The sequence below is a fragment of the Haemaphysalis longicornis genome, unplaced genomic scaffold (genome assembly GCF_048455015.1).
Source record: "Haemaphysalis longicornis isolate Haplotype H1 unplaced genomic scaffold, Haemaphysalis longicornis Haplotype H1 scaffold_2, whole genome shotgun sequence".
Lineage (NCBI taxonomy): Eukaryota > Metazoa > Arthropoda > Arachnida > Ixodida > Ixodidae > Haemaphysalis > Haemaphysalis longicornis.
In genome coordinates this window covers 179,991,318-180,005,967 of record NW_027526295.1, presented here as the reverse complement: position 1 = coordinate 180,005,967, position 14,650 = coordinate 179,991,318, and the positions used below count along the sequence as shown (strand labels likewise).

The 14,650-nt window shown below is 44.1% G+C and overlaps 1 protein-coding gene across 5 annotated transcripts in view; it reads right to left on the bottom strand.

The window, feature by feature from the left end:
* LOC144169578 (aquaporin-7-like) overlaps positions 1 to 14,650 on the bottom strand; it is a 128,289-nt gene that overhangs the window by 27,110 nt on the left and 86,529 nt on the right. For all 5 annotated transcript variants that reach the window (XM_077698816.1, XM_077698815.1, XM_077698817.1 and 2 more), the window contains exon 3: positions 10,837 to 10,974. In XM_077698816.1, the coding sequence (XP_077554942.1) occupies positions 10,837 to 10,974 (138 nt within the window). The remainder of the gene's footprint in view (positions 1 to 10,836; positions 10,975 to 14,650) is intronic.

Sequence of the window (14,650 nt, the reverse complement as noted above, 5' to 3'; positions counted from 1 at the left end):
AAGTTGCAGAAGAGAACGCATTTGATAGCCATCTAAAAAAAGCCACAAAAGCGAAGCACAAACGGAAGGTGTATCCACAGCGACGAGCAAATCACGCACTGTTGCTCTGTGCTGGCAATAGCTATAGTTTTCGCAGTTCTTCCAGATGCGAAGAAGATTGAAAGCGTTTTCGAAAGTGTTTATTTATTTATTTACTGCTTTTTATTTATTTATTTATTTATTTATTTACCTAGTTAGATTTATTTATTTATTTATTTATTTACTGTTGGGTTTAACGCGCCGTCGCAACCCCGACGACAAGGCGCACCATAGTGGAGGGCTTCGGATTAATTTTGACCACCTGGGGATCTTTACGTGCCACCAAATTTCAGACACACGGACGTTTTCGCTTTTCGCTTCCATCAGAAAAGCGGCCGCCGCAACCGGGAATCTAAACCGCGTCTGTGTGCTCATCAGCGCCGTGCGCCGTAGCCACTGAGCCACCGCGGCCAGTTTATCTGAGGTCTAAACACCGTAGAGCGCAGTAGGCAAGACAAGGGACGAAGGGGGACACGGACGTCCCTTGTCTTGCCTACTGCGCTCTACGGTGTTTAGATGGAGTACCAACTAGCTCGTACCCCTACGTTGTTAAATTATCTGAGGTGTCAAGAGCTCCTTTAACTGTACCCGCAAAATGTTTTCTATGGTAGTGTGACGAGTATGTGGCGCCGACTGCCAAGCGTGGCAGGTGGTATTTAGAAAAATTTTCTACTGCTCATCTTTTATCTGCTAACAGAGGTGTTAGAAAGAAAGAATGGTCTAAAGACTCATTGGACGGCTGGTATAGGACGACATTGGATAGGGAACCACTGGAGATAGGAACTTGCTAATGGCCCTTCAGCGACTGCTGACAGCGATTGGGCTCTGGGAAAGATGATAGCCAAGTGAAGTCACAAGCAGCAGTAATTATCACTTGTAGAGAGAGAGAGAGAGAGAGAGAGAAAATGAAGTTTAATTCAATCGAGGCAATGTTTAAGACAGGCGTCCTCATTCGAGGGGGCCGAATCGACAGCCGTTTCCATCAAGAACAACTGATCTTCCAGGGCGCAGCTGGCCATGGCTGTCTCCCAATTCTCTATGGAAAGATGAAGGTTGGATGGATCTACGGCACACTAGTCGCAGCCGCCTACTATGTGTATGAGGTTCCCAGGCTCTCCACAGAATCAACGCAATGGAGAGAGTTGTGTCCCGTCAAAGAGGTGAAGTCTGGCGTTGTGTGGGAAGGTGTATACCCACAGGGTGCGGAGTAATGTTTCCTGGTTAATCGGTAGCGATTTGTGCGGGGAGGAGTACGTTCTATGGAAGAGGCCAGAGTGCTGAGTAACTTCTTGGTCTGTGACTGCAGGATGCATGCACTCGGGTCGGGCTTCATCAGCGCCGGCTAAGCGAGTCAAATCTCGAACCACGAGGTTGGTGATCTTGTTTGCCGTGGATGCCAGTTTGAGCTGGCGCCCATACAATCGTGACTGGTCTCGTTGGTGGTCTCTGGTTGAACATCGGAAGTGTTGTAACATGCAATCGACCGTTGGCAAAGTTGGGCCACGCCTGCTAAGGGTCTGTTATGGGCGTTTTGGCGCCGCTTTGGCTAAGCGCATGTGCTATCGCCGCTTCCTCAGCTTAGAGGGGGCTGTGTTCGGCGGTTGAGATGCTACACCTGTGGGAGGCTGCAGAACAGTAACACAAAGAGAAGGTACTGAAGAATGCTATCGGGCGGCTCTTGCATCAAACCAGTTGATCGCCCCTCCCTTTTTTTCTTGCAGTTTAGTTTCTTTCCAACTGTCTCCCCTCATATATACACACGTTTTGAAAACTCTTTGATGAATATACAATATGCATTAGGCAATTAGTTATTAACTTTAGTCCGAGATGTCAATTTTAATACAGCAACAACATAATTTTATTTATTTGTAATATACTGCCAGCCACCTGTTGACAGCCAAGGCAGGAGTGGTTACATATTGATACATTCAGCACTGTGGTGCAGCGGAGAACTATCAATACGGGCATAAAGAAAGACCTTTTATAGCATTCAGGCGGTCTTCACATAACTTTGCGGCTACTTTGTGCGTGACAAAATTTCCTGATTGGTCGAGAAGGAGAACGCTGCAAAATTTCCAAATGCCATGGACCCCAAAGATATCATGTTTGGTTCGACCGTCGAATCCGCCTTAACTGACCCGCTAATTCTTTTAATCAAAATTAATCAACACACCAGTCCCAATAATTCACATTAGCTCATTCACTCACCTAACTAATTTCAACTTCAACTTCAACTTTATTGAGCATTTCGTACATAGAAATGCGAGGACAAACACAAAAAGTTGCAAAACTGCAGCTTGACGAGGTGTTTGCACCTTACGGTTGGTGTGGCAGAGCAGAAACAGGAGTTCAAAGCATACGAACAGGAAATAATCCTAAGAAAATAAATATCGCCTTAACATGTCGATATTACATACAAACATAAAAGAAAGCATTAAAACGCACTATAGCTCACAGTTTGTAAAAGATACTTATTAAATGATATACATACACGCATATAGGCACTCATAGGTACATACATACATATAAAGGTTACAAACCAAAACAGGGTACACAGGTACATAAAAAGAGAAATATTGGATATGTACGGAACCTGTGTAGACACAAAAAAAGCAAAAGACAAAACTTGAAGAAAAAGTCATGTTATATACAGGTATGCATACACTCATCAAAATCTGCACTACAGAAGTATCCACATAAATAAATACACACAATATTGGCAAAAATCAGTGTACGGTACGTTTTAGATGCTAAACTTTGCAGGGAATGAAGACAATGCCAATAAAACGCTTGAGAAATATTACAAGTAATTTTGGCTAAACCAAGGTTGCCACGAGAGACAACGCTTAATAGATTGTCAGTTAAAAATGTTCTATAATCAGCAGTAAACGTTTCCTTAAGTCTCACTTAGAAATTGTATTTATAGCTATGCCACTCTCGGCTAGGTTATTTAAAAGGCGGGCAGTTCGGGATTGCAACCTATCATTGTCCTAATTCGTTCTTGAAAACGGCACGAACCATGTACTCCTTCCCCTAATTTCGTACGGTACGTCCAACGGTTTTCTTAAACTACATATACTTAGATACGCTGCACCGTTGTGTTGCAGGCTATTTTTATACTTTGTTAGAAGATTAAAGTTGTAGATACAGTGGACAGGAAGCAAATTATACTGCAGAAATAGTTCGTTGGTGTGAGAGTCATATGGTACAGTTGCGATATGTCGAATGGCCTTTTTATGAAATAAATGCAGCTTATTAATATTTTTTTGCGGAACTGGTTAACCATACGAGGCTCCAGTAATTGATGTGAGCTGTCAATATAGCATGATAAAGAATAAGTTTAATATTTGATGTAACCACAGGCCGTAACCTACAAAGCACCCCACACGCTCGAGATAAATTAGTGCAGACATGATAGACATGGGCATCTCATTTTAAATGTTCTTAAAAAACAATGCCTAAAGTTTTTATTTCACTAACTATACAAATCTTTTCAGATCCGATGTACAAACTGAGGTTTCTGTCAACAGATCTTTGAGCTGGTGAAAATAACACCGCTTTAGTTTTCTTAGTATTTATTTTTAACGAGTATGCTTTAGTCCATTTGTGGAGCTTTCGGAGGGTTATATTTGCTAAATGCAAAAGCTGAGTAGTATCACACGATTGAAAGAAAATGTTGGTATCATCTGCGTAAATAATAAAATGTGCAATGTCAGTAATTTCTACGATATCATTCATATAAATATTGATCAGGATTGGCCCTAGAAGACTGCCTTGCGGAACTCCAGCCCTTACTTCTTGTGAAGAAGAGTTGTGTTCCTTTATTGCTACGACCTGTTGCCGGTTACTTAAATAAGATTGCAAAACAGTAAAGCCCCCGGAACCCATAATGTTGTAATTTTTAAAGCAATGTTAAATGACTAATTCTACCAAATCCTTTGAAAAAGTCTATAAATATAACAAAAGTTACCTTCTTTTCTTCAAATCCCTGGATTATTCATGCTTTTTGCGTTAGTAAAGCTAATTCGTTGGCATATGTTTACGAAAACCGAACTGTTTTGATGATATAATAGAGTGTTTGTCACAGAATGACACAAGGTGTTTCGCGATTACTTTTTCTAGCTTTTTAAAATAACTGGAAGTACAGAAACCGGTCTATAATTGGAAAAATTCGTTTTGTCCCCGGATTTAAACAGAGCGTGACCTTAGCTTGCTGCATCTTTTTTGGAAAAACACCAGTAGTAAGGCATAAGTTATATATATGGCTAAGCGGCGATACAAGAAGGTCCAGTACAAGCTTAATAGGCCGAATCTGAAGCCTATCGATGTCTATGGCCTTGCTATTTTTTAGTGACAAGAAAATCGACCATATTTCCTGAGGCCTTACCGGAGAAAAAAAGGCTCTGTGGGGGTTAGAATCCTTTAGGAAGCTCATAGCGCTTTCATTGTGGGAGCATTGCATAAGATTCGTTAAATAGTGATTAAACTTGGTTGCCAGTTCTTGACCCTTGAGTGGTTTATTATCTACTGTCAATTCAAAGTCGTCGCACGGGGGTTAAGTGGGTGCAAAACTTTATTCAATTCCCGCCACATGACATCCCGCCGGGAGGAAGCCTCAGAAAACACATGTTCGAAGTACATTTTTTTAGTATAGCGTAAGAGCTTTGTCACAAAGTTTCGGTACTTTTGAAAGGCTACAAAATCGTCCCTGTTCTTTGTTTTTACAAACTTATGGTACAATATATCTTTTTTACGGATCATCTTCAGACATTCGTCTGTAATCCATGGTTTCCTTATATTCTTATTTTTCTTGACCATCTTAAGAGGAAAAGACTTTTTATATGCATCTTTATATGATTCTAGAAAAGTATAGTAGGCATCATCTGCAGTGGTGCACAGAAGTAAAGGGTTCCACCAAATAGAGGGAATTTTCTGACGAAAAGTAGTCAAAGTATTCTGATTAATATCGTGAAAAGCGAAAGACTCGGGGCATTGCTTACATCTTAGTATTCTGTATACAAGAAAAAGTTACGTTAATTTTGAGAACTGCGAGTGAGTGAGTGAAAAACTTTATTAGACGAGAGGCCATGGGGCCCTGGGGGGGTAAGGATGAGGGGAAAAGGGGAAGGTAACAACTCTCACAATGAACACAGTTGCAGTCTTGGCGTCCTAATCACAAAATGAACACATAAAAGTCAGGTCAGTCAGTGGCACTAAAATGCACAGCTCACACTTAAATGTACAGTTCACACTGTAGACAACGCGGTTCACACTGAAAACAGTGCACGCTGCAGTCAGTTCACATTGTAGGTAGAACGGGGAAGTCTACCAGGCCGTTACACTAATTTGTAGAGTCCGTTTTCAAGGGCGTACTCGGTGATAGCTTCTAGTGTGGTGGGATCGTCGCGGACCCGACTAACATGTTCCTGTTCAGTCACAGGGGCGGGACCTAGAGTTAAAAGCTGGTGACGATTACGGTCGAATGATGGACAAAGCCAAATTAAGTGATAAAGATTTGGTGTGCCTTCACGACTACAGTGGGGGCATCGGCGCAATTCGGATCCTGCTGGAGCTGTCCATTTATAAATAATGTGGGGGGTGTACGCTGCATTCGATACACTTTATTGGCGAATACTTCCCCGGGACGCGAGAAGCGCTTGAGAGGGGCAAGGATGCCAACAGGAGTTTCTACCTGTAAGCGCTTGCAGCTTTCCTTTTTGAGGTGACGAAGCTGGAGTTGCCAGTCTGCCTGGAGAGGGGGGACGGGCGTGGCGGGCACCGTGGGAGGTGATTGTAGCTTCTCCCTGGCAGCGTCGTGTGCCATACGGTTGCCTTCTGCGCCTGTAGTGTGTCCTGGAGTCCAAACAATTCGAACTTTGAAGCCTTCAATTTGTAGGTCTCTTATCAATGTGAGAATGTTTGTTGCCGTATTGTTCGGTGAAAACGGACGATTTAACTCTCGGACAGCAACATAGGAATCCGTGATGATGCGAAATTTCTTCGTGGATAGATGGCCGGAATGGTTATAAATTTGCTGCGTCGCTCCCAGAATTCCTAGAAGTTCTACTTCTTCTACGAGGCCGAATGTGTTAGAAATGTGCCTGGATCCATTCAATTTCGGCAGGTCCGCAGATGTCCAGGCAATGGCCGCCGTCGTTCCATTCAGAGCCGCGTCGGTGTAGATGTCAGCTTCGTCGCATTCCTTGTTATTTGCGAGAGTGCGAACGTATTGTTCGCGTACTTTTCTTTTATCCCGGCGGATCGGGCGTCGACGCAGAATTCCGATGGATGGGCGTTCCCACGGAGGCAATGCTGTCGGCAAATCGGTGCTCTCAGACTGACTATTTAAGTGGTCCCATTTTTGGAGTCTTTTTCCTTAAACACTCGCAGTTCTTGTATCATCTGGACCATTCGCCACAAGAACTGCGAGTGTTTGTGTCTCAGTGCTGTTTGTATATAACTGCCCATTCAAACTATAAGTGGAAGATATGGATGCATTGTTGATGGTGTCCCTGAAGGCCTCCACAAGCGGACAGGGATGCATGCGAATTAACAAGACATTAAAAACTTTACGCGATTTTAAACACCATGTAGAGAAACCATGAAGAATATTCCATGATATGTTGCCTCGTAATATGCGTTATAACTTAAGTTATTCTAAACGTAAAAGATAATTGGGAGAGATGGGCAGTGCCTAACGCAAACTGATAGTATATACGGACAACTTTACATTAAATTGAGGGAAATAATTAGAAGAGAACATGATGGGCCTTGGGAACTACAGACTACGCAAAATATTTCATGGTTCTGTCTGGGGAGTGGCAAAATATCTTCGGACGCAAGGTAAGGTACCGAACTGGAAAACTAGAAATCACATTTTTGAAGCCCCGGAACCGGTTCGGAACGGTTCCTTCGATTCGTTCCGGTTCGGGTTCAGTTCCAAAATGGCGGAAAAAATACGGTTCCGGTTCAGTTCCGGTTCCGGGCAAAAATTCGGGTTCGGTTCAGGTTTTCGGTTCGGTTCCGGTTCCGGTTCGACACCCTGCATCCATGTATCCCCAAAAACGCTACACACCAAGTTCCTTCAAGTCTGCTTCCCTATTATGCACAAGTGAATTGATAGCGCATCATTCGCGTGTCCCGCATTTTTTTATTCTTCTTCATCGATTCCGAAGCTATACAGCAATATACATTTACTCTCGTTGCAACGATTACATGTGTATATATTTGACCAATTACGGATACGTTTTGCAGTTATAAGGCGTCACACTTAATTCTTCACCTTACCGACAGTTATTGCCTGACTACTCGCTACATAATGCGTATTTATTTATTTATTTATTTATTTATTTATTTATTTATTTATTTATTTATTTGCATTTTTATTTGTTCACGTACCCTCAGGGGCCAGGAGCAGTACAGAGGGGAGTGTGCGGTCACAAAATCACTTAGAAATGTTACAGCAAGCAGTAATACACCAATAAAGAGCTCTTTTAGAAGTAGTTATAGTTATAAGATAGTTATATCAGACACTACGCTGCACCAAACTGCTTATTAATCAAAGAGGCATGCACTGCACAAGTTGGTGCAAGCAATGACACAGTTAACAGATCTTTACTTCAACATGCTCCAAAACAAAAATCGGGTCTTCCTATCGAAAAGAAGACAACCAGCCGACCGAAAAAAAAAAAAAAAACACTCCAGAGACAGCAGTAAGACTTTGTCCCGTCGTTATCTGTGCTTTGAATTATCGTGTATATGGACCAACTCACCCAAATCAGTGGTATAAGAATCAAATCTGGGTCTCATGCGTGACGAAACGCCACGCAATTGTTTTCCCTGGTGGCTGTTTTCCACGAGAAAAGGCAGACGCATGGTGCGAAGATAAAATAAAGACAACGAGTTGACGCCATGAAGTAGTGCGCTGTGCCAAAGGTCTTCTGAAGCAAATCTGCATCGCTAGCGCTGGTCGACACTAGAAAATGAAGGGACGGGTCATTCTATTTATTAGGAATTTGAATGCGGCTTACAGCGAAGAAAATTGGCGTGGAGTGAATTTTCTTCGTTCACTCCGCCTTCTTTAAAGACTTAATGATTTTAGAGAGGGCTAGAAAGTAAGCACACAGAAATAGAGAGAGGGGGGTGGGGGTTTGCTCCGCGAGCAATTTCACTTCTGGTTCTTATTGCCCCCGTTATAACCTCCTGTAGACGTTTCTCACGCACTGGCCTACTCTTTCCGTCGAAATGCTAGCTTCCCATACATGGTCCTTATTCTGTCCGTCGAACTGCTACTACGGGGGTTTCCCAGGCATCCTGGCGGCGTTGCTCCCGTGCAACTAAGCAGAATTATGAACACGCAAGTGGCCGAAAACGTACTCCATCGTCGATCGTGACGTTGAAAAAAGTAGCTATTTAGGATTATCTTATAATCATTATCATATTTGATGGCCGTTCATGTTCTCACGTTCCCGTTGATTCCTATGCGCCGTACGGATAAGCACTTCGTGTACTGTGTTGGAAAAACGGGGCACATCGAGCGACGTACGGTCCCAGGAGGTCGACCGAGGGCATAACACTTGTTTTTGTTTCGTATTTCTCATCAACATTTTACTTTTTTTTATAAACGGCGCATTCTCTCGGAGATTTGGCGCTGTACAGTGCTGTCATAAGCGAAAGGAGGACAAGGTCTTTCAGGATGTCATTCCATACAAATTCTGTCATTCCTCAGTCGTGACGGACGTCTTCCAACAAGGCCGGCGTTTTGATAAGGGCATGATGACAAGTGTCTTATAGCATGGGGCTACCCGTCACAAGGCAGCTTTCGGAATGAGCGATGCGTCGTTGCAGAGACGAGAATTACAAAAGGCAAAAATAAACAAGGGCAGTAGTCCGTCGCAGGTGTTTCTGTTTTGACCAACTGAATGTAAACAGCTCTCCTAGATAAGCGGGGCACAAAGGCACGCGGGCTGACGCTGAACCCGGGAACATGGCATACGGCGAGTTCAGTTGGCGTACATCGAGAACGGTCCTGTCAAAGTTGAACGAACTGTTTCGTGGGCGTCTTATGCGCCAAAGGCTGTGGGTGTGATAGAAATAATCTAAAGACAGTGATTAACATTTTTTAAGTTCTAAGTTTTCAAATTTGGGGGGTTCTATGCACCGAACACTTCGACTAATAGACGCGCCGTAGTGGAGGGCTTCGGATTAATTTAGACCACGAGGGTCTCCTTTGATGTTCTTCTGGGCCTTCTTTGATTTTAATTCGTCAATCTAAATTTTATTTAATTTTGATTTTGCAATTTCGTCAAGCATGTCATGTTTAAAACTGTTGCTTAAAAATCGACTTTCCTGCGCCTCGGAACTTTGCATGCGTTTGATGAAACATCCCTTGCAACGAAGTTTACAGTCAGGCAACAACCCGTTTTGTCTTAACAAAATTTCACTTACACTTGCTGACGGAATAACGAGTGAGAAACACCACAACGAACCGTTTTTCGTGTTCATGTTACGTGTAAAGAACGAGAAGAAATTAATTTGCTCACACACTTTGACAACGTGCCAATTCAAAGTACCAACCAGTCCAAGTTCTCAAGCATGAATAATATCATCTGGCTTTAGTCTGGCGTAGCATGTGCGCCAAGTTACAAAAAAAAATTGATGAACAAACTATTTTTCGTTGAGAGGCCTCTTATTCTAAGAACGAAACCAAGCTCTTGGCAAATGTCACAGTTATCCGGCCCGTCTAAGAACACGCAACTATTTTAGGTTTCCTGACAACACCATTTTGGAAAACGTTCAGCAGAAAGCAGTCCGCTCTTTACCCACAATACATATGGACTCACTGATTCGCCAACTACACCATTACATGCTCCTGGTTGAGCTGCCCTTTACAGGCTGCGCAAAGCTCCTCGTGCCTAAATTCTTGTGTCAGCTAATTCACAAATCGTGTCTAAATAACCCTGACCCTTTTTAGAACGTTCTCGACACTAGTTCGACAAGCCGATATATCCTTGCATGCTTGAATAGTATTCATTTAAAATAACCTTTTTATTTATTACATTTTTCTTTCACTTTTTGGTAAGAATCGAGCCTCGTAAGATCGGGTCATCGTAGTGTAGTGTTGTTTGCTTTAAGGTACATTATGAATGTTTCTTTCTTTTTTACTCCTTTTAGTATTGTACCTAAGTATATGCTTAAAAGTATTCTGTAAATGAGGCAATTAAATAGGGTAAGGCAATAAATAATGTCGTCCTCACGAAATATTTTTTACTGGCTTACATATAATGCCTTGACGCGAGCATTGCTGCTCGCTTGACACGTCTAATTATCCTGCTTTTTGTGATGTCCTATACTCGGTGACAACTTAAGAACGGCACCGGAAGTTGCCGCTGTGCCTTATCACCGTAGCCGGATGTTTCTCCGCGCGGCGAAAGTAGGGCGTTACTGGGAATATTTTGAACATGGCGTGAGCCGTTCCCGTGATTTTTTGGACTTAATATGCTTATAAACGACTCCAGTGACGACAAACAAACTGCGTGAGACAAGGCAGACGATATCACGCATTCATAGCAAACCCCTTTCAAAACGTGCGCGCACTGACGTCACGGGTTAGGCGCTTTGGCGGAGTGATACACTACATGAGGTGGTGCCGTTCTTGAGTTGTAACCGAGTATAGTATCACACGGGACATTCGTCGGAACCAACCAAGCAACAAACAAACTAAAAAACGCGCCCGCACGCACGGAGCGGTAAACTCACCTCTGTACGTGAGGAAGAGGATGACGGAGGCAACGAAGGCTCCCAGGTACTGGGCCACCATGTAAGGTACGATCTTGCGCCAGGGAAACTTGCCCACCGTTGTGACAGCGACCGTGATCGCCGGGTTCAGGTGCGCCCCTGCGAGCGCATCCGACGGCAACGACGCAGCAGAGTCAGGCCATCAGGGAGACCAGTATAGTCACGGCACGAGCATATACGGCTGCCTTTATACGATCTCTGGAATGGCTCAGGTTGTTCCTTTGCCCGAGGAAAGCGAAGCTTCTTACTCGTGTACATGCGGTTTGTCCCTGACACCGCCGGGGAGTTTCCGCCTATTTCTCCTATCAAGTTTCCCACGCTTACAAGTCTCCAAAAACAGTGGTCAATGTAATGTTCCTTCCCCGCCCCTCCTTCTTTTGTACTGCATATTTAAAAATTTTCCCCCCAAGTATCAAAGAAATGCTGGTTGACAACCATGGTTGTACAAGACGTGTTCCCCTCAAAACTCGTCTGGTAAATCATATCAAGTCCCCCTACTCTCCCTCTGCTTCTTGCTCTCCTTCTCACTCTCCTTCTCTTTCCCTCTGTTTCCCCTCTATCTCAAGTTGCAGTTTACTCAATTAGAAACGATCTACACTGGCTGTTTGAGTGGGTTCTTCACTATTTGCAGCTGTACAGAACTACCGAACCTCTACCGAACTATAACTCCACTGCTGCTACCAAGAAATGGTCCGTTCGTTCAAAACTCTGAGCCTTTGGAAACTACCAGCATTTGTTTATTTTCTCTTATCCTGCCTCTCCATCATTTTCCTTCCATCGTAACAAGAGGTCCTCCTTTTCAATTAGAGGTTCTACTACTAATACCACTGCTACTACTGCTACTTCTCTCTAGGGGAACGTTTAAGTGTCAGCTATAAATTTTATCCCGGGGCATTTGACTAGCAGGACCTTTGATGGCCCGTTCTTTATATGCCAAGTTGTCGCAGGTATTTCGTTCTTCAGAAGTGCTGACGAAATTTTGCCGACATGTTAATGCATCGGCGCCATCTGACATTTCACGTTACCTTGGTAGCGTGCTCCACATGAAAATTTTTTGCCCCACCACAATTCAACAGGATGACCCATTAACTACATCCTTAACACCCTTTTGTCCGTCCGGCAAAACACAAATGCACGCTTAGTATATGGAAGCGGACAGAGAGTGAAGCACTCTGCGTGTACGCTTAAAGACCTTCCATTGTACAGCATTGGCCAGAATGTTTTATTTATTCTAGGGCGATATGTTGCGATGTTGTTGTAGCAGAGACTATGTACAGTGAAACAATGCGCTGGTTTCGGAAGGTTATAATCTTTTGCCAAGAATACCACATACGCACAGAAGCTATAAACGAGGGGAAGAAGACCAGATTGAGTCGATGAGCGTCTTGTCTTCGCCACGATCTTTCTTCCCGCGCACGTGACTCAAATTTCTGAAGCACAGTGACAATCGTCGAGGACAAGGGAAGCACATATGTATATCGCTGACTGCCTGCAGAAATGCACTGCAGAAGCTAGCTTGGGGGCAAGATTTACAAGTGATAAAACGGTACCTTTTTGCCTGGATTCCCTTGTTTGTTTTACCCAGCAGTTTTTGGTGCTCCAGCCAACAGTGCAGAACATCAAGGAGGGCACAGGGAAGGCAGTGTGACTAAATTTTTTTTCATGTTAGGGCGCAATAAGGAAATAAAGAGAGTGGAGAAAAACATGCGTGTCGTATTTCAGGGGGCAATGCCCGAAGTGAGTGTAAAAACGAAGTAGCGCGATAGCGAAGAGTGACAAAAAGTATTTTCGAAAAAGGTCGTTTACTCTATATGGTAAATTATCTATTGTTACAGCAGTACGTTATAATTTGTTTTTTCTTTGGTTCTCAAAATTGTTAGCATCACTTTCCCCACAATCTTCTCACTTCGATTGATCCTTAGCTTTAATTCTTAAACTTTTTCCACAATGAGATACCAATCTGACTTGGCCAATCGCCCAGAGTGGGTATACGCGAATGATTTCTTGGCTCTAACCAACAAACCAAGATGGGAGAGTTTAAATTGGGAATTTAAATGAAGCGGACCCACCGTGGAACGCCCCGAAGAACAAACGGGAGTAGCGGCGTATAGGGGTTATGACCGTTGGGGCTGAGTAAATAATCAATCTTTTTTTTTTTTACTGCTGTTGGGGCTTCATTATTTCATCAGCCCCGATAGTAGGGAAAAAAATTGCTCCAAAAAAACTGCTCCTTTCATCGCGAATGTCGACAGAAGACGATATTCTTTGTCGACATTTGCCAAGTTAATGCCTCCCTTCGCTTTCCCGCTCACCTCTCATGTTGTCCCACTTGCGTCGCGCTCCTCCCAAGGTAAACACGCCAAAGGTTTGCTCAAGACAATTAAAATTTTCCGCGTTCCACTGCTACAGGCCGGGTGCCTCGATGCCAGCGTTGCCGTACGGCGGAGACATCCGTGAATCGAGGCGCTCTACTTCAACGTATCTAGCGGAACCTTTCGTAACTGTTGCCGCTTGAATTCTTAAAGTGCCACCAGAAGCTATAGTGGCGCGGGCGACAGCAGACGACAGTGAGATTTTTTTTTCTGCAGTGGATGTAGTATTTCATTTCGCAGAAATCAAGCATCTATTAATTTTTTTTTTATAAAGAACAATGTAAATATCCCTTGTGTATTAAGTTTCTGTCTTATATTGGCGTAATGTCTTGTTCTTGTTCAACAACGTTGACAAGTATGAACATATAAGCCGTACTTAGACGTTCAGATTTGGCCGGGAAAATATAAGACTATTGCTCAGACTTCGCTTCACTTTGGCCGGGGGGCTGAATCGAGTCACAGGCGGACAGACAAACAGTCATACAGACAGACCAGAATTTCTGGGTTTAAGTAGCCCAAGAAAAACTAGCGTCCTTAAAAACATTCAAGCCCGGCAGATGCATGCTTAGAGGAGGAGCGCAAAAAGAGAGCAGGAAGAAGAAGCACAATTGAGGCGGACGGTCCCGGAGAGGTCTTCGGGGGGTTGCCAGCCAGGGATAACCAGCCAGGCTATCGACTTCAGCAGGCAAGCCTGGGCAAGAGCGAGCCGGCTAGGCGTCGGTTCAGACCTCAGTGTCGCATCGCCAACTTGTTCTTTGGCGGCCCCAGGGGTGACGGTCGGGTGCCTGCGTTTAGCGCTTTTGCCCCGTCAGCCAACGCTTTGACGGCCCCATACGGCGACGTTCCTGGAGCCGACCGGTCCCTCCTGCTGCCATAGCGGCTGTCCCGATACCAGGGGCCGGACGTAACCACGACGCCGGTACCATAACGCCACACCGCGACCATTGCTGCCTTATCGTCATAGCCACGCAACGTCCACGCAGCATTAGCACCAGTTACAGCGGTTCTAGTTACCAGTTCCCTGTAGGGACACTTAGGCAACAGGCTTTATGGAGACTGTTGACTTTGTGGAGCGGACTTTGTCGAAAAAGCGCCGTTGTTGTTGTGGCCGTTACTGTAGCTGTCCGCTAAAAAAAATGGCGGCCGCAGGAAAGAGTAAAAAATAAAGAGCACATGTGTGATCCTATGTTGTTTAAACCTTGGTCTGCTCAGAAGTAGCCCAGTGTTTCTTCGCGGCGTATACGCACTTGGGGATTGGCCAGGAATTGAGAGCTTTGAGGGGCAATGTGCCCGCTTCACAAAATTCACGCAACTGTGAACTGGAAACGTAAAAGTTTTAGAATGATGTGTGCCGCGTGACACCTGAGCGTGATGGCAAGTGAGTAGGACAGGTACACAGCAGC